The 24818-nt window shown below is 40.1% G+C and overlaps 1 protein-coding gene across 3 annotated transcripts in view; it reads right to left on the bottom strand.

Moving 5' to 3' along the window:
* LOC136863858 (COMM domain-containing protein 4) overlaps positions 1-22529 on the bottom strand; it is a 198421-nt gene extending 175892 nt beyond the window's left edge. For all 3 annotated transcript variants that reach the window (XM_068226076.1, XM_068226077.1, XM_068226078.1), the window contains exons 1-2: positions 22408-22529; positions 16635-16671 (exon numbers count right to left, since the gene is read on the bottom strand). In XM_068226076.1, the coding sequence (XP_068082177.1) occupies positions 16635-16637 (3 nt within the window). In that variant the 5' untranslated portion in view covers positions 16638-16671; positions 22408-22529. The remainder of the gene's footprint in view (positions 1-16634; positions 16672-22407) is intronic.
* Between the last annotated feature and the right edge of the window lie 2289 nt (positions 22530-24818).

Raw genomic sequence — 24818 nt, 5'->3', positions numbered from 1 at the left:
CCGCGGCGATGTTACGGAAAGCGCTGGCATCCCGAGGTTTACCGACGGCTGGAAGCAAAGCGGACCTACAAGAGAGGCTGCGCCAGGATTTGATAGACATCAAGGAGGACCCAGGCAGTTTCGACTTCGCAGTCACCTCGGAGGAAGAAACCAACGATCGGATAAGCACTATGTTCGCACAACTAACTGAGTTGATTCACGCTCAGTCCGAAAAACTCCAGGCCCAGTCCGAAAAACTCGAGGGTAAAATTCAGGCACAGTCCGAAAAACTCGAGGGTAAAACCGAGGCCCAGTTTCAAGGAATAAAGGACCAAATCAAGTCTTTGGACAATGAAGTATGAGCCTCGGTGGAGTCCGTAGTTCAAGGCCCAGCGGAAACAGCGAGTGCGCTGTGTGAAAGCACGAAAGCGCTGGGGACACGGGTGAAGCCTGCAAGCAGTAATGGCGGCTCCGGCGTCGTGCAGATGGCAACTCCATGGGATGACGGGATCATTGCCGCGATGGTGGGGTCCGTAGTTCAAGGCCCAGCGGAAACAGCGAGTGCGCTGTGTGAAAGCACGACAGCTCTGGAGACACGGGTGAAGCCCGCAAGCAGTGATGGCGGCTCCAGCATTGTGAAGATGGCAACTCCACAGGACGATGGGATCATTGCAACAATGGTGAAGTCCGTAGTTCAAGGCCCAGCGAAAACAGCGAGTGCGCTGTGTGAAAGTACTACAGCTGTGGAGACATGGGTGAAGCCTGCAAGCAGTGATGGCGGCTCCGGCGTTGTGAAGATGGCAACTCCACAGGACGACGGGATCATTGCAGCGATGGTGGAGTCCGTAGTTCAAGGCCCAGCGGAAACAGCGAGTGCGCTGTGTGAAAGCACGACAGCTCTGGAGAGATGAATGAAGCCTGCAAGCAGTGATGGCGGCTCCGGCGTCATGAAGATGGCAACTCCAAGGGACGATGGGATCCTTGTAGCGATAGTGGAGTCCGTAGTTCAAGGCCCAGCGAAAACAGCGAGTGCGCTGTGTGAAAGTATGACAGCTGTGCAGACACGGGTGAAGCCCGCAAGCAGTGATGGCGGCTCCGGCGTCGTGAAGATGGCAACTCCGCGGGACGACGGCATCATTGTGGCGACAGCAGCCAACAAACGAGGGTGCCACCTAACCAGGACACTAGTCCCGGCACGAAATCATATGCTGGTAGGAACGTTGAATTCAGCACCCTGGAAAAAGAGGAGATTCAACAGGACCAAGACCACGACGTGCGAGCCTCTCCCGTGCATCACACCGGTGGACTACAAAGACGCGTACATCCTGGCAGAACACAAAGGCACGACCAAGGGGAAAGTCAGTGGAGTGTCGAATGCCATGCGAGGACCTGCGGATCATTGCTACGGAGAACAGGGACACCGTCAGCCAGGCCCAGCGGATCCCCCATGGGAAGGTGGTGGCCATCGATTGAACTATCTAGTTGCGATATGTGGACTTCAACAACACCAACGAGAAGACAGTGTGATTGAGGTAGTCTAGGTGTAATTTGAATAGTGAGGACTAAGAGAGACGTAGAAATAGATATAAGGACACCTAGATATAATTTAAGACCTAGAGTAAGGAATGTACAGGGTAGATATTGAAGGTTTTAGGGGGGATAATTGTCATAGGTACGACATCGTACCTGGTGTAAAACCCTGAAGTATTATGTTTAATATATTTTAATTATAGTCTATTTAATACTAAATTATCTTTTATTGACTAGTATATGGTTTCTCTGTAAATATGTAGTATAAAATTGTATAACCTCAAATACGTATTGTTTAACCTCAAAATCTACATAGTCGAAAGCGGCAGAAAATTCCATAATGTTTGTATGTTAGACTTATAATTTGGTGTATATGAAGGGTTCTGGAAACGTACTGGAAGGTTTTATTATCCAGATACACGTGTAGAGACATTACGAATCATGTAGATATTTCCATGTACATTTTTAAATACTGAAGGAACGTTCGAGTACCCATTCAACTAGCTGGTCGATCGATGTTTCGAGTGTGTTTCATTAGTGTTGTAAGAACTCTTCCAGAAGTCGATCATTCTAGATGGTTGATTGAATAGTATAAATATCGAGCTGTCAAGTCAGTGAGACAGTCTATGAGTATTGGACTCAAGTAAAAGTGAGTGAGGTGGTGAATTCAAGAGAGATTATGTTATAGTGCGCACGTCAGTGTTGTTGATATCTGTACTTGTCAGAATCGACTTCAGGGTACTCCGCTACTGAGTGTTGTACACAGTATCATTTGCTAGTGTGTATGTGTGTTGTGACGTACAGTGTAAATAAAGTAATTTATATATGGAAGTGAACGTGTTCTCGTGTGATATTTATTTACATAAAATAAAATTGCATCATAGAACGATATTTTTAAAATGGGTTTTGAATCAAAAGCAAAATACAGAAATGTATTCTTCATTCTCCAACACTAGAGTGCAGAAAAACCTAATCAGCTAAATGAGGAACCCATTCATGTTGAGGTAAAGGGGGTGTGTTGTGCAGTTAGAGGCGGCAGAGTAATAGATTCCATTCTCTTTTAGGAAACAATTAACGTTCTACAGATGTACGTCCGTATATAATCGACAAGCGTAATATGATTCAGTTCTTCAGAACTTCACTCAGATATCTGAAGGGGAGAACTATGTTGTTGTTTAAGTCATCAGTCCATAGACTGGTTTGATGCAGTCTCCATGCCACCCTGTCCTGTGCCAACCTTTTCATATCTTCACAACTGCTGCATCCTACATCTGCTTTACTCTGCTTTTCATATTCATACCTTGGTCTATCCCTACCGTTCTTACTGCCTACACTTCCCTCAGAAACCAACTGCACAAGCCCTGGGTGTCTTAAGATGTGCCCTATCATTCTCTCTTCTTCTTGTCAAATTCAAACAAATCGATCTCCTCTCACCCATTCGATTCAGTATCTCTTCATTCATGATTCGATCTATCCATCTCACCTTAAGCATCCTTCTGTAACACCACATTTCAAAAGCTTCTGCTCTCTTTCTTTCTAAGTTAGTTATCGTCCATGTTTCATTTCCATACAATGCCACGCACCAAGGGGGAACTATTTCACCTCCAAAAATCTTTCCTGAAGGAAGAAACGATCATCAATATATCACATATAGAGAGAGAGCTGCATATCCTCAGGTGTTACAACTGTAATTTTCCATTGATTTCAGCCATGGAAATGTATCAATACAGCTACGCATTGCTCGATAATATTACAAACCATTTCATTTCATCATTTGAACTGAAGCCCTTGCATTTCTCAAGGGCTGCTGCTGGCTTTTGATGAACCATTCTTTATCGCAGTCTCTTGACAGTCTATCCAATGTAATTATACCCTTGACACTGCTACTTGTTTCAATATGATACATAAACCTCCCCACCACAGCAAAGTCACATGGTTCGGTGAGGAGGGCTTGTATCATATAGAATTCTGCCACTATGGATTTTGTACACCACTGAATAATCCACTGTGAACTCTCAACATATGTAAATATGCAACACACTTGTTTGTACGATAATTATTGTTCTTTCTCCTGAAGTATGAGGATTGGGGCAAAAATCATGGCAACTATTTTTTTTCTTGTAGATATGTGAACGGATCACAAATGTACATGTGTCGAGTGGAAGTTCTGCAGGCATAGTGTGTATGCAGTCAGTTGGTGAGTGTCATGCGAGATGGAAGTAACCCGTGTTAAGCAGCGCACTTACATCAAATCAGCCATTCTCCGAGGGAGAAATGCAATGGAATGTCACAGTGAATTAGTGGAAGCCCTTGGGAATAATGCCCTACCATACCGCAGAGTAGTACGATGGGTAGGAAAGTTTCAGCAAGTGATGAGCAACGTTCGGGACGACCTGTCAGTGTGCGGACCAATGTGGCACATGCCGTCATCGAGCAGCTCCTGGATGAAGAAAGACGATGGACGCTACTGGAGTTAGAGAGGGCAAGTGGCATCGAGAAACGCACCGTCCACAGGATATTGCGTAATGAGCTGCAACTGCGCAAAATCGCATCGCGGTGGGTACCGCATGCACTGGGTGCGCTATGCAATATGCTCCGACCACCTTGCACGCTGGCAACAGGACGGCGATCAAATCTTGTCACGAATAATACCCATCGATGAATTTTGGGCCAGGGCATGCGAACCAGAACTGAAACGTCAGTCCGCGGAGTGGCGACATGCTGGATCACCAAGGAGGCAGAATCCTTCCTCAGTCAAATTGATGGTGATCGTCGTATATTACGTCAGGGGTGTCATTGTTTGCCACTTTGTTCCACATGGCAGAACAGTGACCGCACAGTACTACAGGGACTTCCTGGTGCGACAGGTATGACATGGCGTTCAGGAGAAACATCCGGATCTTGTGGACAGTGCAATAATCCTGCACGACAATGCAAAACCGCATAAAGCAGAGTGTGTAGGGCAGCTACTGCGACGTTGAGGATGGGAAGATTTGGAGCACCCACCGTACTCTCCCAACATTTCGCCCTGTGACTTTGACCTCATTTGAAAGATTAAGGAACCACGATGTGGTAGGCGGTATGCAACACGAGAGGACATTGCTAATGCTGTGCGCCAACATGTGACCCGATTCACACATGGTGCGGCAAATGCTGAGGCAGATGGTATTCAGCGCCTCCCACATCGTTGGCAGCGTGTGGTGTCAGTAGCAGGGGACTACTTTGAGGGTCTTTAGGCCCAGGTTTGTCATGTCAACTTTATGTGTACTGTGTTGTCATTCTTTTGCACCGGGAAGGCCATATTGCCCTGTATACCACCGTAATAAATTAGTGTGTTACGATATTTCAGTGCTAATCACACATGTAGTTAACACCTTGTCCTTTCGTCTGTATATGTCACATTTTCCAACCAGACTGGTATCTTCAAGGAAAAAAAAATAGTTGCCATGACTTTTGCCCCAACCCTCGTTTTACCTGGTATTTTACTAGTATTTAGGGCCTAAAATGCCATAACCAGATGACGAGTGCACGGAAAGGTAGAAGTCCAGGATCTTTTAGCATGGGCTCCTTGGCTGTGGGCCTGCATCTGGGTGATGTCATGGGTGACAGGACTGGGAGGTTGAGATTTTCATTAATAGTGGATAATTTGACAGGAGATTAATGACCTGGTACCTTTGGCTGTTCAACACAATGTACTGTACAAAACAAGGGGCCACTAGATTTTGTAAAACTTTAATAACCGGTTCGTAAAAGAGAGGTTTAAGGCGCAGCTAACACAACATAACATGACCATGGCTAGTGACAAGAACATGATAGAATATAAGATACGTCTGGTTAGTAACCAATCCACTGGTCTAGTGAAAAGACCACTGGACTGGTTAGGTCCGGCTAGTGAAAAGACCACTGGTCGGGATTGGTTAGGTCTGGCTTTTGACAAGACCAATGGGCTGGGGGGCAAGGGCACGAAAAGAGGGTCTGGGCGCATAAGACCCCTAGTTAGGACAGTGGAGCAGCCAGCAGGAATCTAGCACCGCCCGAGGAGAGTTTTGGCTAGCGACAAGGCCATTATAATCCACTGAAAACCACTGACAGTGACAGGTTAGGTTCTGATTCACCGAAAATCACTGGGTTAGGTTAGGTTATGTTAGGTTCGGTTAGGTGCGACAAAATTTCCTTTCTTTTTCCTCCCACAATTGACTTTATGGTCGCACCTACAAGGATAGGTCTTATGGCGACAATGGGACAAAAAAAAGGGCTACGAGTGGGAAAGAAGTGGCCGTGAACTTAATTAAGGTAAAGCTTGATGTGAAAATGTGAACCACGGAAAACAGTCTTGAATGCTGCCGATAGTGGGGTTCGAACCCACTATCACCCGAATTCAAGCTCACAGCTGTGCACTCCTAATAGCACAGTGACAAAATATCTAACTGACCGACTGTTGTCACTGAAACTACTATCGATGACAATGATTCAAGGAAATAAACATAAAAATTGAATCAATTACTGTTCTATCAAGATTTTGTCTGGTAGATACGCCAGGAACTTTTTCCGTTGCTAGTTCCTTTACATCGCATCGACACGGATAGGTCTTATAGTGACGATGGGATAGAAAAGGGCAAGGAGTGGGAAGGAAGCGGCCGTGACTGGATATTAATTTACGGTACTTGCTGTACTTAAAAGAAAATAAATTACATATGGGAACTGACTAACTTTGACTAGTGCACACGCACGCACGCACGCACGCACACACACACACACGCACGCACGCACACACACACACACAAAAGAGGGAGAGAATATGTTAAACAGCAACTCATGAAAGATGACTCGCAGGATGTTCAACCTCTGGACTATTTCTACACAAAGGAATTGAATTTGTCCTGTACTGTAGTTTTTGCAATTTTTGTTGAATATAAATGTATACATGGCTGAATGGAAGGTTGATAGGCTACGTGGTGTCCTTTATACAGAGGAATGTGTTGTGGTAACAAAACTAGTGATTTGGATTTCATGTACATTTAATTGTTTCTCAAAGTTATGTTGATATCACATATGACAGTGTGACATCTTTCGTGATAAATGTGAATTACTTCGCAATGCCATCTGTCTTAATGGTAATGTACTATGTATCCATATAGCCTAAATGCAAGTTACGATTTTTAAATCTAAACCTGTCAAGTGACATGTTAGCCGAGTGGTGAAGCTATTAGAATAAGAACTTCACGACTGGTGGTTCCAAATCGACTCATCACCGGAAATTTATAACAGGCAAGTTAAATTCATATAATATGCAAATATATAAGATGTATGCCTTTGCTGGCAGGACCTAGTGTTTACAGTCCACTATGTCTTCTGGTATGGGCTATAGCAATTTTGTTACTTTCATTGATCTGTCTCTGTCTTATCCTTGGCTTTGACAATATGAAAGTGACTGAGGTATGAGCGATGTTAGTAATGCCATTCCTTGTGCAGCCAGTCCCTGCTATGAATGGTGTGAAAATGTTGCTCATAGGGTCGGTTGGTGCATGCATTTCAGTGGGCTTGGCAGACTGATATGTAATAGCAACTTCTGGCTTGGTGAGGAAAGCAACAGGAAACTACCTCACTCCTCATTTCCCTAGTACGCCTCATCAGTGATGCCTAGGCCATCTATGACAGCTGATGGCAGAGCTGTTGAGGATCCAACCAGCCTTAGGGCTGAAGACTGAACATACATACATACACACACACACACACATATAAGATATAAATAAATGTAATATAGAATAAGAGGAGGCAGGTGAATTGAAGGCAGGAAGAGGAGGAGGAGAGTGAAGAGATAAAAGGAAAGTAAATTGGTAAAACTATTCACTAATTTTAGTTCCTCCTCACCTGAAACCCCTATTACCCAGGCACGTCCCACAAGTAAGACATCTGCCGGCGCATTCTGGCCTTTCCCATAGAAGGACAAAGGCAACAACACACTGTCTAGATAGGATTATACACGAATCAATTTATATTCTACTGCTTCCCAATATACTTTGAACCGAACATCCCTTCAAATACCATTGGTCGTAAATATGCACTAGTAACAAAATTTAAAATTGGGTATAGGCCTACTGTACATACGCAAATGTCGGCCCTGTGGTGTAGGGGTAGCGTACCTGCCTCTTACCCGGAGGCTCCGGGTTCAATTCCCGTCCAGGTCAGGGATTTTTACCTGCACCTGAGGGCTGGTTCAAGGTCAACTCAGCCTACGTGATTAGAATTGAGGAACTATCTGACGGTGAGATAGCCGCCCCGGTCTAGAAAGCCAAGAATAACGGCCAAGAGGATTCGTCGTACTGGCCACACGCACCTCGTAATCTGCAGGCCTCCAAGCTGAGCAGCAGTCGCTTCGTAGGCCAAGGCCCTTCAAGGGCTGTAGTGCCATGGGGTGTGAGGGTTTGTACATATGCAAATCTCCACTTATATTTTTCAACTTTGTGGTGAAAAGCTGGAGTGTGGGCATTATTTGGATCAAAGATGGTACAGGGCTACTGGCAAACAGAAATATGGAACGTGGTATTTTTCCACCCAATGTTGACAAAACTGTTCTCACTACAAGCGAGAAGCATGTCGCGTATATACTGCATTATTTGTGTGGTGTCAGCTTTAAGTAGTAGTACATGTTTAGGATACCTGGTGTGAGTTCTTGTTACAGCAGAAGAAAAGTTCTACATTATTGAAAAGACAGAGCAAACTAGTAATCACACTGAGGAAGGAAGTACAATGTGGACGAAAGCTGTGATACGTGATTGGAGGAAAAATTAAGCTTGTCTTGAACGAACAGTAACCGCTGGGCATTTTGTGGACTTTACTTTTTAATTTCTTTTTACAATTTGTTTTACATCGCACCGACACAGATAGGTCTTGTGGTGATGACGGGATAGAAAAGACCTAGGAATGGGAAGGAAACAGCCATGGCCTTAACTGCGGTACAGCCATAGCATTTGCTTGGTGTGGAAATGGGAAACAAAAGAAAACCATCTTCAGGCCTGTCAACAGTTGGGTTCAAATCCACTATCTCCCAGATGCAAGTTCACAGCACCACGCCCCTAACCGCATGGCCAACTCGCCCGGTCATTTTGTGGACAAAAAGCTAGGTTTCCAGAAAATAAAAACAGGATATGCGAATATGTTACTAATAGGAGAATGTGTTTGTTGAAAGCTGTAGCAGTAGCAAGAGAGTTAAAAATTAAGGCTTGCCGTGAAAATAACTTCCATCTTTTAGGAAAATTAGCACTGTGCAACATCTTCCACCCTATTATGAAGAAAAGATTGTGAATGCCACAAATTTATTATCAGTTTCTGTCAGAGAAATGCTGGTAAATTTACTCTAGAAATTAATTTTCAATCGACTCTAACAAATTTGTAATTTAAACCTGATGCTAGTATATTTGAAATGTTGCTGGACTCTTCTAATTTTCACACCAGGCAAATGCTGGGGCTGTACCTTAATTAAGGCCACGGCCGCTTCCTTCCATCTCCTAGGCCTTTCCTATCCCATCGTCGCCATAAGACCTATCTGTGTCGGTGCGACGTAAAGCCCGTAGAAAAAAAAAAAAAAAAAAAAAAAATGGACTCTTCTAATGAAGAATACGATGCTATGAGTTGCTTCATAATTTTACAACATATTGTACTATAGTATTTATGATTTTCAATATAAATATTTAACTGTTATACAAATACAAAAATTTTTCAAAATTTCCCTTGCTCAAATTAGGACATGGGGATTGTTCGATGCTGGAGAATATTCACACAAATATGATATTTAATTTACCAGTAAATCTACTGAAAAGTGAAAATCCGCAGTCTGTTTCCAGTCATTTGACCAGATCAGGAATGGAATGAATGGAGCCCCCTCTAGCGGTGAGGATAGGAATTGGGCCGGCTGCCGAAGCCTTTCGCATTCCTCTGGGGCAATGAGTAATGACTGACAGATGAAATGAAATTATATTGGAGTAAATGAAATGTCGTATGGCTTTTAGTGCCGGGATATCCCAGGACGGGTTCTGCTCGCCAGGTGCAGGTCTTTCTATTTCACTCCCGTAGGCGACCTGCGCGTCGTGATCAGGATGAAATGATGATGAAGACAACACATACACCCAGCCCCCGTGCCATTGGAATTAACCAATTAAGGTAAAAATCCACGACCCGTCCGGGAATTGAACCCGGGACCCTCTGAACTGAAGGCCAGTATGCTGACAGTTCAGCCAACGAGTGTGTTGCTGGAATGAAAGATGACAGGGAAAACTGGAATACCTGCAGAAAAACCTGCCCTTAATTAACAGCAGGTCTTTCTGCCTCGGATCATCTCCTTTACTTCCTAGTCCTTCTAGATCTTTCTATGGATCTAAAATCTATAAAGATAAGACTGATAAGTCTGTTTGTCAAAAAAACTCATACTCAAAAACAGGACATTGCCCTTAATTGATATGAAATAACCATGCAAGCCATTCCTTTAAAACAAGAAAACAAATTTAAAATTAGAAAACACCCAACAAAAAACATAAAACAAAACAAAGACTTAGTTTAAATAGTGAATATTACTCACTTATTGGATCAGCTGTAGACGGAAAACAAAAACTTTGTCGCGTGCAACGTCAACTTTACTCTGTCCAAGAATGTTTTGGTAATTTATACCGCTGAAGAAGAGAGCAACTGAAGCTTCTCGAAACATGTACGGATGTTAACACGCGAGAGGTCGCACCCATTTTAGAACGTGAGAGGTCGCGCGAAGGCAAATTGCTCACGCTTAATATTTTAATGAGCTGCTATTTTCCTTTTGCAGTGAATGCTCTAATAAAAATATTAATATATACCCTGTTTAACTGCCTTTCAACTAGTACTAACGTAATTACCCAGTAACAATATTTTCTCAACGTAAAAAATTAATGAAATGTTTTTGCAAAATCTGGTAAAATTAAATGAGTTTTTAAAGAACACGAGAGGTCGCGCGTGAGCAAATTGCCTCAACTTTTGCGTTTGTATATTTCAATGAATGATTTGGTCACAATTCAAGATAAAACTACAGCACCACACTTGACTGAAAGCCACCATAAACCCCATGAACTTTACTTAAGAAACTTTCTTGGAAATGCAGTCATGTAAGAATACACTACGCGAGGGGTCGCTCGAAGGCAATTTGCCGCGGCAGATGCGAGAGTGAAAGAAAACTTCAACTACTCCAGAACACAGCAGGCAATACACTGATGATAATCAATGTCAGGTGGGAGAGAGGGACGGAAGGGATGAAACGAGCGTCCTAAGCCCTACAGCGGCTAGCAACGAAATTATTTAAAAATATTTAAAAAGTGCATAAAATTGCCGTGGGTGCGACCTCTCGCGTGTTAATGGCAATAAAATGAAATGTGTTGACAAGGTGGATTATGTGTGTTAAATATATAGATGTAAGATTAAGTAGAAGTCAATACATATCTAATTAGTTGACCATTACATTAAAATAATTAATGCTGTACCCTGACGTAAATATATTAAGTATGGAAGGAGAAATATTATCAGTTATTTTTAACAAGTCACGTTAAAATGAAGATAAGTCAATATTGATTAATTCAAGTTTTATCATCTTCATAAGTTTCGTCCATTGTCAAACGCAGAATAGACTGCTGTCACAAGGGATATTAGAGGACTGTACTCTTGGTTTGTCCTTTGTCACTAGCCAGACCTAACCAATCCAGACCAATGGTTTTGTCACTAGCCAGACCTAACCAATCAAGACTAATGGTTTTGTCACCAACCTGACTAACCAATACAGACCTATGGTCTTGTTCCTAACCAGACGTAAGTTCCTAAGTTAGCAGCCTTGTGTAGCATGCTGTGACGTTGTGTACAAACCGCACTGTGTTGTATTCCTAACCTCTCTCTTGCACAGTCATTAGTAAAGTTTTACAATGTGGGTTACTTTTAGAAATTTTTCACATCATCGGTAGATATCCCCAAAGATTTTTGTTCCAGCTGGCATTCAAGAAGGGGTATAAAGGCAATTACTTGTTCAAATCACTACACAGTTTATATGAAGAACTAAAAACCATAGAAATTTTGTACTCCAAGGCATAATGAAGCAAGGAAAGTTAAGATTATCAACACTGTAGCCAGATCAGTATTACTTTCAAAGCAAGCCCATACTACCAAGTTTAATTCACACTGTCACTTCCACTTACATACATTGTGCACCAACAGAAATTGCTGTGATCGTGCTGCTCTCCCAACAGTGAGAGGTACCAACTCACGTTCTGGGTTACCAAATTAATTGATCTGGACTCCATTGGCCAGGATAGGTTAGGATAAGACCAGAACAAGACCACTGGCCTGGACAGAGTAGGATATGATCTGGACAAGACCATTGGTCTGGGCACCCAGATTACGGTTGCAAAGCAACCAATCAATCAATCAATCAATCAATACTGATCTGCATTTAGGGCAGTCGCCCAGGTGACAGATTCCCTATATGTTGCTTTCCTAGCCTTTTCCTAAATGATTTCAAAGAAATTGGAAATTTAATGAACATCTCCCTTGGTAAGTTATTCCAAACCCTAACTCCCCTTCCTATAAATGAATATTTGCCCCAGTTTGTCCTCTTGAATTCCAACTTTATCTTCATATTGTGATCTTTCCTACTTTTATAAACGCCATTCAAACTTATTCGTCTACTAATGTCATTCCACGCCATCTTTCCGCTGACAGCTCGGAACATACCACTTATGTCTCAAATATTATTACAATATTTTAAGTCCACCTGTTCAATACAATACAATATGATCCACTATTTCATATGGTTAAATTTTTTTTATACATAATACATAAAAGTCAATGGTACATGTTTCACCCTCCTTTACGGGCATCATCAGCCTATATCAATCTTAAAAATAATACATATGGAGTCATTCTAATCTTATAAATTATAGGGTAAAATGTTGAAAAATGATTTCGTAAAACATTATACAATAACATCTAAAACAACGATAATGCACCAAAGTATGTTAAAAGAGAGTAAATTAACTGTTTTTTAAAACGTGGTTAAACATGAATTTTGAGAGTTTAAAACTAAAATGGATCCTTTTTTTATAATATCATTAAGACTGTGATGGCCTTGAGTGTAAACACAATCATCAAAAGGGGATGTTTCTTCAATTCCCATAGTTTGAATCCAAGATGGTAAAATCACTGTCAGTTATTTAAAACGGAAGTGTGAACGTAATAAACATGTTAGAATGTATACGGTTGGTATATCTGAAAGTAGAAAAGAAAATGGAACTTCTTGTAGAGGCGTTGCTAATGATAAAATGTATGTCAAAGCTAGCGGATGTCAGTAATTATGTTGGTAGTCGATTGGATCTAAAAGACAGTCAAGTTGATGTTATAACTCCGTTGAAACATTTGTTGGAAGAAATGATCAAGTTTTTCTGAAATAAAATGTTGAAGAAAGTTGGTTAAATAATACTGTACTGTACAAGAGACTTCCCGTACGTCAAAAATGCCTAAGGCGGTACTTACTCGTACGGTGCGTATTAAGTACGTCGGGCTGTTCCAGCAACGCTAGCTTGACTGAGCTTTCTACTTCTAGTATTATAACGGTGTGGCTGAGGCAGTGAAGGATATGGAGGGGGAGTAATGGTGGGTGGATCCTTGTGCGCATGTGCTGTTATTGGAGGGCTGTTAGGAGCAAGATGGGCGGGCCTAACATTTGACGAGGTGGTGGAAGCTTTAGAACAAGAAGTTCTAAAAGTTTGCGGGATTGTATTATGTTTTGAATTCACCATGCCTAATAACTTTGGAGTTAGCTCATATAAAGGATTTTTTGCTTCCGTGGCATCGTTAAGATTATGGTCTTTGTTATAGGCTTGGTCTAAAAAGATGTAAAGATTTTCTAATTCATAAGTTTTCCTTTGCCTATACATTTTAGAATTGTGAGATCTTTATCAATTGATGTAAACTGATGTCCTGTTTCACTCATGTACCATTGACTTTTATGTATTATGTATTTAAAAAATTTAACCATATGAAATAGTGGATCATATTGTATTGTATTGAACAGGTGGACTTAAAATATTGTACTAATATTTGAGACATACGTCAACTTCAATACGGAACCAAAATGAGAATAGTTACTTGTAACATACCACTTAGTTGAGCAGCTCTTCTTCTTTCTCTCAATTCTTCCCAACCCAAACATGCAACATTTTTGTAACGCTACTCTTTTGTCGGAAATCACCCAGAACAAATCGAGCTGCTTTTCTTTGGATTTTTTCCAGTTCTTGAATCAGGTAATCCTGGTGAGAGTCCCATACACTGGATCCATACTCTAGTTGGGGTCTTACCAGAGACTTATATGCACTCTCCTTTACATCCTTACTACAACCCCTAAACACCCTCATAACCATGTGCAGAGATCTGTACCCTTTATGTACAATCCCATTTATGTGATTACCCCAATGAAGATCTTTCCTTATATTAACACCTAGATACTTACAATGATCCCCAAAAGGAACTTTCACCCCATCAATGCAGTAACTAAAACTGAGAGGACTTTTCCTATTTGTGAAACTCACAACCTGACTTTTAACCCCGTTTATCAACATACCATTGCCTGCTGTCCATCTCACAACATTTTCGAGGTCATGTTGCAGTTACTCACAATCTTGTAACTTATTTATCACTCTATAGAGAATAACATCATCCGCAAAAAGCCTTACCTCCGATTCCACTCCTTTACTCATATCATTTATATATATAAGAAAACATATAGGTCCGATAATACTGCCTTGAGGAATTCCCCTAATAATTATTACAGGGTCAGATAAAGGTTCACCTACTCTAGTTCTCTGTGATCTATTTTCTAGAAATATAGCAACCCATTCAGTCACTCTTTTGTCTAGTCCAATCGCACTCATTTTTGCCAGTAGTCTCCCATGATCCACCCTACCAAATGCTTTAGAGAGGTCAATCGCGATACAATCCATTTGACCTCCAAAATCCAAGATATCTGCTATATCTTGCTGGAATCCTACAAGCTGAGCTTCAGTGGAATAACCTTTCCTATAACCGAATTGCCTTCTATCGAACCAGTTATTAATTTCACAAACATGTCTAATATAATCAGAAAGAATGCCTTCCCAAAGCTTACATACAATGCATGTCAAACTTACTGGCCTATAATTTTCAGCCTTATGTCTATCACCCTTTCCTTTATACACAGGGGCTACTATAGCAACTCTCCATTCATCTGGTATAGCTCCTCCGACCAAACAATAATCAAATAAGTACTTCAGGTATGGTACTATATCCCAACCCATTGTCTTTAGTATATCCCCAGAAATCTGATCAATTCCAGCCGCTTTTCTAGTTTTCAACTTTTGTATCTTATTGTAAATGTCATTGTTATAATATATGTAAATTTTATTACTTCTTTGGCCTTAGTCTCCTCCTCTATCTCGACATTATCCTTGTAACCAACAATCTTTACATACTGCTGACTGAATACTTCTGCCTTTTGAAGATCCTCACATACACACTCCCCTTGTTCATTAATTATTCCTGGAATGTCCTTCTTGGAACCTGTTTCTGCCTTAAAATACCTATACATACCCTTCCATTTTTCACTAAAATTCGTATGACTGCCAATTATGCTTGCCATCATGTTATCCTTAGCTGCCTTCTTTGCTAGATTCAATTTTCTAGTAGTTCCTTCAATTTCTCCTTACTTCACACAGCCATTTCTAACTCTATTTCTTTCCAGTCTGCACCTCCTTCTTAGTCTCTTTATTTCTCTATTATAATAAGGTGGGTCTTTACCATTCCTTACCACCCTTAATGGTAACAAACCTGTTTTCGCATTCCTCAACAATTTCTTTAAACCCATCCCAGAGTCCGTTTACATTTTTATTTACCATTTTCCACCGATCATAGTTACTTTTTAGAAACTGCCTCATGCCTGCTTTATCAGCCATATGGTACTGCCTAACAGTCCTACTTTTAAGACCTTCCTTTCTATCACATTTATTTTTAATTACCACAAAAACAGCTTCATGCTCACTAATACCATCTATTACTTCAATTTCCCTATAGAGCTCATCTGGTTTTATCAGCACCACATCCAGGATATTTTTCCCTCTGGTTGGTTCCATCACTTTCTGAATCAGCTGTCCTTCCCATATTAACTTATTTGCCATTTGTTGGTCATGCTTCCTGTCGTTCGCATTTCCTTCCCAATTTACATCTGGCAAATTCAGATCTCCCGCTACAATCACATTTCTTTCCATGTCGTTTCCCACATAGCTGACTATCCTATCAAATAATTCTGAATCCGCATCAGTGCTACCCTTTCCCGATCTGTACACTCCAAATATATCAAGTTGCCTATTATCTTTAGAAATGAGCCTTACACCTAGAATTTCATGTGTCTCAAATAAGTACTTCAGGTATGGTACTATATCCCAACCCATTGTCTTTAGTATATCCCCAGAAATCTGATCAATTCCAGCCGCTTTTCTAGTTTTCAACTTTTGTATCTTATTCTTTTTCGAACTTACAAATTCTTCTTTCACCAGAATGAACACTCCCCCTCCCACACTTCCTATCCTATCTCTACGATATACACTCCAGTGCCGTGAGAAAATTTCTGCATCCATTATATCATTTCTCAGCCATGATTCAACTCCTATCACAATATCTGGTAAATATATATCTATTAAATTACTTAATTCTATTCCTTTCCTTACAATACTTCTACAGTTCAACACTAACAATTTTATGTCATCCCTACTTGATTTCCAGTTCCCTGTTCCCTTATCACCGCTCCCTAGGCCATCCCGTTTCCCTGAATGTACTTCCCTATTACCCTTCCAAACATCTTTTTAGGGCGTGACGGTCCGACATAAACATTTAATAACAACACATCTTCATCTTTAATATGCACAGCATGTATTCTTTCAATTTCATCAACATGGGCTTGCTTGAAAAGGAGGACAATGAGATCTAGTTATAATACCTTTAATAATCTTGAGTTAGTGAAGGCTAACAAAGGATTTTCAACTTGGCTACACACTAAACTGCAATGTTGTCTACATTCAGAGAGAATAACTCACCATGATTCCTCGAAGTTGAACAAATTTCAGTTACAACCTGGAATTAGAAAAAAAAAAGTCACATTATTAGATAAGCACCAGTGCCAATATTACATTTATATAACAATAAGTGTAAACAATCACAAATCAACTTCATTCCAGCCTCTCATTGTGAAAACCACAACAGCATCAAGGACCTAAATATCAGAATGAATCGCCCAACAATTTAGATCACTTCATAATCAATAAATAAATCAATCAATCAATCAATCAATCAATCAATCAATCAATCAATCAATCAATCAAAACTACAGCCTGCTTGGTGGCCATAAACATTAAAGAGTCAAGTCTATATATTCTGATAGCTGGTTTGAGTCTCGGTGGTGGAAAAATATTCCACCATCAGAATTTTGGCTGGCAGTGTAGGAGAAGTAGTGGTTTACAATTTCTAATCACTAGATTGCGTGCCAAAATCCTGGCTTCACTTCCAAACATCTCCACAGTGTTCATACAGAGTAAGGACACAAGATGCTGATGATGGCGATTCACCCATCGGACAGCGACATTAAGCCTTGAGCAGACCCCTTCCTGCTACTCAAAAGGAGTAGGCTATGTGCCAACACCATGTTTTATTGTCTCCCTAGAATATCATCATCATCATCATCATCATCATCATCACCACCAGAGGCATTATTTTTTACATCCAACTAATATATTTCCATTTAGCTATAAAAATGTTTTGCCTTGGTTTAAAATGCCAAACCAGTCTGATACTGCTGCCGGATACCTTGCTTTTAAATATATACAAATATATACTTTGGAAACAAACTGATAAATAGATATAGTGCACTGAAATTAATACTTTGAAAAATGCTGTATTAAAATCCATTTGGCTACCCTGTTCATCCCTTGATACAGAGTGCTCTTTACTTCAAAGTGCAATTTGATTATCAATGACTGGAGATGACTACTGACAGACAGCTCCATTGTAACATGTGGTATGTCAACATTCACCAAGTAAAGAATGAATTAGACTTACTAATAACAGAAAAGTTCCACCTTTACAATAAAAGTTCAAAAATGTTTATTTTAAGACTCACAAGTACATGTTTTGTTCGTTTTTAGAACATCATCAGCTTGAACTCAATCATTGAAACTATTAAAATTCAGGGTACCAATGTACACAAATATGTACATAGTTAAAATATTCTAAAATAACACTTACGGTGATAAATTAAATGATTTCATTCGAGTCATGTTAAAACAGCATCTTAAAAATTGACGATGTTAAATCGTAGGAGCAAATGGTGTGGTGTGAAGCAAGTTCTCCTATTCAGAACAGCACACTTCGTTTAAAAAAAACACTTCTACAGGTATCTGTTAAACTTTTTTTTTTTTTTGCTAGTTGTTTTATGTCGCACCGACACAGATAGGTCTTACGGCGACGATGGGACAGGAAAGGGCTAGGAGTGGGAAGGAAGCGGCCATGGCCTTAATTAAGGTACAGCCCCAGCATTTGCCTGGTGTGAAAATGGGAAACCACGGAAAACCATTTTCAGGGCTGCCGACAGTGGGGTTCAAACCTACTATCTCCCGAATACCGGATACTGGCCGCACTTAAGCGACTGCAGCTATCGAGCTCGGTATTTGTTAAACTAGACTTCGTATTATGTTATATGTAATGTTATGCAATAATATTGGATTGATGTGACACTACATCAGCTGCTGTTGAATAGAACTAGAAATGGGGCTTTGCTTGTGGTTGCAAATTAAGGCCAAACTGGTACTAAGTGATGAAATATGCGATAAACGTCCTCACCGGCCTTACACTGCTTGACCTGTATCAAGTTGTTGTGCGTCTGAACAGCTATCTGTTTTTTAAAATGAAGTGTACAGTTATGAATAGGAAAACTTTCTTCATACCCCAACATTTGCTCCTGCTATTTAACATCGTCAATTTTTAAGATGCTATTTTAACATAACATGAATGAAATCATTTAATTTATCACCATAAGTATAATTTTAGAATATTTTAACTGTGTAGGCCTACATTTTCACTTAAAATAGTACCTTGGTTTTTAATAGTTTCAATGACTGAGTTCAAGCTGATGATGATCTAAAAAAGAATGAGACATGTACTTGTGAGCCTTAAAATAAACATTTTTGAACTTGTATTGTAGAGGTGGGACTTTTCAGCTATTAATAAGCCCTTTAAGGTTGACAATATGGACAAGATACGAAGTTTTATTAACTTGTAGTAAAGAATGAATACAATGGCATAGGCCCTAATTAATATTTTTTAATCTACTGATTTTAATTAGGACCAGAATAATAAAGGAATAATAAATTAATATCAGTATTGTTGCTATTTATGTATTCCTAGATCACACTAATGAATTTTTTATGAACAATTTTTGAAAATTAATCAAGCTAAATTAAAGAAACAGGTCAATCGAGAGAAGGAGAAAGAGACAATTAGAACAAGGTGGATCAATTCAATAAAGAGTAGTGCAGGAAGAAGAAACCTGGACTGGAACGAAATGATAATGATAATATTTGCTTTACGTCCCACTAACTACTCTTTTATAGTTTTCAGACGTCGAGGTGCCAGAATTTAGTCCCGCAGGAGTTCCTTTATGTGCCAGTAAATCTTCCAACCCGAGGCTGACGTATTTAAGCACCTTCAAATACCACTGAACTGAGCCAGGATCGAACCTGCCAAGTTGGGGTCAGAAGGCCAGCGCCTCAACCGTCTGTGCTACTGAGCCTGGCAGGGACAAAATGAAGAAAGAGGAATGGTGGAAGGAGAGAGGAAGGTGGAGACATGCCATAAATTGCCCAACCTGGCAGGAGCTAGATAAGAGGAAAGGAAGTGGAGGAGGATGATCTCACATACAGATGCACAAGTCAACCATACGTGCCAAACAGAAAGACCTCCACCAAGCCTCTCCAGAAGCCACATACAATCAATACAATATGCAGTTAGGACTGTCGCCCAGCCTGCAGGTTCCTTATCTAGGTAGATATATAGTAAAGGGGCCTCAAGGATTATTACATATAATATTACTTTAAATGCAGCTGTTCTCAGCTTAAAATGATCGTGGAAGAGAGATGTGTTCAATACGCTTGCCAGGGACCAACCCACCCGCCTCTAGAAGTACGTTCATAACAAATTTATAACAAAAATACTGTTTTGGACGCCATACTCCATTGCTTACAACTGTGATTGGTTAACGTATGGAAGAGGATGATGTCATCGACACCTAGGATGAGATTGAGATTTTGTAACCAACAATTGCAGAAGAAAAAATTATGAATAAAGGTAATTTATTAGTTTTTACATAATTTTGCACATCCAGACCAATCTCTGTCATGAAAACAGTGGCCCCTTCGGGGCCACACTCCCTTCGAGAAGCTCTTTTCTATCGCCGCAGCGCATACAGTACGCACGGCAAGAAAAAAAGGTCATTTAGTAGTTGTAAAATGCAAGAAATATTGTTGGATAGAAAGGGTCCCCAGCCAACAGTCGGCAGCATTGTCGTTCCTCTCGGCGCTCCCTCCCAGCGCTACTAGTACGACTGTCAAACTGGCGGTTTGAGGCCCCTTTACTATGGTTTTGCCCTTATCTACTGTTTACTAGCCTTCAGGGACAACAAACACTGTAAATTGCATCAAAATGCAGTTAGCCATGTTCTCACCAAGTTCTTTGTTTTCAAACTATATATACAAAATCTGTTACATACATCAGCATATTCTTCCAAATGACTATCAAGACCAAGGAAACATAAAACCTTACGTCTGGAAGTAGAAGCCTCAACTGATTTTATGCATGATACAGGACTCGTGGAACATTAACATTGTTGTACTTCATGTTACAATATTACTGATTCAACAATGAAGTTATTTAATGTATATTTTCTACAAATGTCTATTTGGTATTGTAGAGTGTTAATGATGTCTGCTATTTTTAATCTCTCCTCCAGTACATGAACAATTTTTTATGTACAGTATTTATTATTTCCTTTCTAGTGGGATCTATTTCTAACACCAAATAAACAAACAACATATTAATTATTTCCTTTCTAATTCCAACTAAGTGGTCTTATTGCGTTGTATGATGTTTGTCAGCCATTTTACTCCCACAGTTTTGTCATTCAGTCATCTTTGAAGTGATACAGCAGTAGCAAATTTAAAATAAAACGCACATCGATACGGACATAAAAAAAAGAGTTATTGGACCTTCTAGAAAAATCCATAGATTCTGAATTGATGATATGATGCAGTAGTGATTAAACATGAAGACGAGTAGGCCTACGTTATGTGCGAGGAAGCTGACTGGGGCTGAATTGGAATCTGATCCTGAAGATGATCTTAATGAGCTATAAACATGCTCAGAAATAGATCCATGCATTCCTAGCATTCATATTAATGATGCTACAACAGACAGCAGTTATAGTACAGTGAATCATATTGGTGGACTCAGCAAACATAGTGCAGCAGTTATAATCCTGCCAACCATCCATCAGTCTCTATCCCTGAGTAGCACCTCATTACATCTGCATTTATATTGTAGCCCCTCCAAACTGTGTTGCCCGCAAGCAGCCATCCAGCAAGTTGTGCTACAGTAGGCCTACTCTTTCAGGATAAAATCATGCTACACTTTAAATTAGGACTAATATACTCAGAACTTCTAAAGGTTTCTCCATAAATTGTTACACACTCATTCCTTCGAGGGCAGCAATCAGAGTAGCCTAAGTCCTAAGCATCTGATAGTTGTTCCTCATTAAGAGTACTGAGATCAATCAGGACTATTTAGAAGGAACATTAGCAATTTGCTTTACGTCACACCAACACCGATAAGTCTTAGGGCAATGACTGGATAGGAAAAGGCTAGGAGCGAGGAGGAAGTGACCATAGTCTTAATTAAGATACAGGCACAGCATTTGCCTGGAGTGAAAATGGAAAACCACAGAAAACCATCTTCAGGGCTGCCGACAGTGGGGCTCGAACCCACTATCTCCCGAATGCAAGCTGATAGCTGAGTGACCCAAACAGCACAGCCACTTGCTCGGTCATTTAGAAAGAAATAAGCTGAACATTTAGCCCCTGGGCACAAATTTCTCTTCTGAATATCTTGCAACGTATGTATGTTCAACTGATACTTGTTGCTTTCATTCCATAATACAGTATAATTCAGCAGATGGGACCCGGTCAGCGTACTAACCTGCGGTTCATAGGGTCCCGGTTTCGATTTCCGGCCGTGCCGCAGATTCCACCTGCATACAGTAGATTCCTAGTGCTCAGGGACAGGGACTTTGTGTCTGTACTAACACATTCCACTTCACATTCGTACAACACACCACACTGCAAACCACCAGATAAAAAAGCAATAGTGAATCCTTACAAAGGGTTGGCGTCAGGAAAGACATCCAGCCGTATAACCGGGCAGGGTCATATGCGCATCAAATTTCACACCTGCGACACCACTATTATGGCAAAAGTGAGAGAAGATCTACCAATGTCCGAAGTATTATACTATTGCAGAACTTAAAAAATCTTCCAGGTATTTTACCAAGAACACATTAGAGATTCTCACGAGCGAATACATTAATATTTACATATTTACAGATGGCCTACCATCATCTGGAGCGTAAAATCCCTAAATAATAAGACGGAACGAGTGTTAGAAGATTGCTTATAAATTTTAACTCCTCGCATCATTCAACTTGTTCAATATGGTTTCAAATGAATTCTATGAATAGATACAAACATTCCGCAAAATAAAATGTCGTACCTGATCAATACCGCAAATAACGCCGAAATGAAGGTTATAAGGAGTTGGTATCAAGGTAGATAGAGTATATTGGTATAACCTGTACACTAGAGATGGGGAGATTCTGAACGAGTGATTCATAATGAACCAATCATTGCACTGAACGATTGAATCATGATTCAGTGACCGAAATGAATCGATTCGCTTGTGCATCGAAAGGTGAATCGAGAGATGGCAGCCGCAACTCATTCCTTGGTTCCTCGTTCGTTCTGATTCATATCGCCAAATCGGGTACCGGTATCCACCATTTTTGAATCAATGACAACTTATGAAGAACGACTCCGTTATTTTTTATTTAACCTGAACTAAAAGTCCGGTTCACAAGTCAAATACTCCTAAACTAACTTTACAGGAAAAAATATTTTTTTTAAAATAAGAAATTATCACGTCGTTTCAAGTCACACACTTCACGGAACTGTAATATACACTCAATTTCCAGCTCATTGCGAAATGTTAGGTTTACTTCAAGGTTCCCGTTCCTGTTCTCGTGAACTACTCTGAACTAACGTGTGGAACATTGCCACAAAAATGTTCATATCTACCATAAATTTCAAACTCGATTGTCGTATGGTTTTGAATGGTAACTACTTAAATTTAGAAAGTATTAGTCGGACAGTTATGTAGCATTTTTAGACTATAACCTCTAAAAAGAAATGGTTCATCTGAGTCTATATGGTTTCGCTTTCGGCTCTCCGTCACGTGGTAATCGAATGAACGAATCAAATGAACGACTCAGATGAACGAATCATTTTAGTGAATCGTTTCAAATGAATCGGTTCTTCTAAAGGAATCAGATTCTCCAACTCTACTGTACACATCTACTTCTTCTTCTTCTTCTACTTGCCGAAGGTGGGAGGGGGATGGGGTTTGGCGTTTTTTTGGACTATTACCCAGTCACTATTCCGTTTTTTTGTGAAAAAAACATAGTCCACACGTATCACACGTTAAAGAATTTTTAATCACTCGTGTACTTGTAATGTTAATGTCAGTACAAATCATCATCTATATATATAAAATAAGAGTTTTGTCTGTACATTGCTCAGAATTTGAAAAGAATTGTATTTCTGTATCGACCATGTCCACAGTAACAAGAAAATACAGTTTTTAATTTTCCGTAATTTCTGTCTGTCTATCTGTCTATCTGTATGTATGTATGTATGTATGTATGTATGTATGTATGTATGTATGTACACGCATAACGAGAAAACGGCTGAAAAGAATTTAATAAAAATCGGTATGTAAAGTCGGGGGGTGAGCCGCTACAATCTAGGCTATAAATCATTTTATTCACACTTAGTGAAATGGTAGTTTAGGGGAAGGCCTAAAATTATTTCTCAAATATTTATATTATTAGTGGTCATATCGATAAATACTACATAAGTAAAGTTATATAGAATTAATATATTTAATGCAGCCAAATAGCCATAACACAGAATATAGGTTACATTGATGGGTTACATATTTGCGTAATCACTTATAGACATTGTTCTTCTTGTACAGAATTCAATGTGGTACTGTTCACACGTTTTTCCGCATAGTTTGCACTCACAGTCTATACTTGGGTCATGGAAGTGTTTTGATTTGCAGAGTAGGTGATGAAAACCGTGAACTGCTAATCTTGTAATGACATGTCTTAATTCAAAATTAGCTTTTGTCCATGAGCGATCTATCTTTGCCCCTGTGCCATAGAAGTCTGGTTGGACTTCTTCTCTCTTCTCCGTCAGATTTGCTAGCAGTTTCTTTGATGCACCGGTGTTCGGTAGTGGCATACTTGTCCTGAGATCTTCTATGAGAAAAGATTTCCTTGCGAGGAGATATACAAGTCTAGATCGTGTCGTTTTTGATACACCTATCACCTTCTTTATATAGTTCGCTTTCACCTTTTCCAAGGTTGATAAGTTCCTCGTTGTTACATGTGTCCAGATAATTTCAATGCCATAAGTCATTATTGGAAGAATTTTTACTCTGAATAGCAACATTGCTGTCTCCAGACTAAGTGATCTAATGTCTTTTATTTCATGCATTGCCATCATTGCTTGAGTTGCCTTTTCTGTGACATGTTTTGTGAAACAATATGCTCTCGATTGCAGGGTGATGCCTAAATATTTGAAGTCTGATACTATCTTTAATTTTTTATCCCGAATGAAGGTCTCTGCTGAGGCGGGTACTCTCCCTCCTTTCCTGAACACCATGGTGTCTGTTTTTGAGATGTTTATGAACAGCTTGTTTTCGGAGCACCAGTTTTGGACGTCATTTACAGTTTCCTGTAATTTTGTTATGTCTCTTGAGCCAATTACAATATCATCGGCATACGCGCAAGAAAATACTCCCTCCTTTTGGGTAATTCTTAGGATATCTGCGGTTGCAACTAT

This window comes from Anabrus simplex, chromosome 2 (assembly GCF_040414725.1).
Source record: "Anabrus simplex isolate iqAnaSimp1 chromosome 2, ASM4041472v1, whole genome shotgun sequence".
NCBI lineage: Eukaryota > Metazoa > Arthropoda > Insecta > Orthoptera > Tettigoniidae > Anabrus > Anabrus simplex.
Note: the sequence above shows the minus strand (reverse complement) of the source record. Positions and strands in the feature narration are given on the sequence as shown.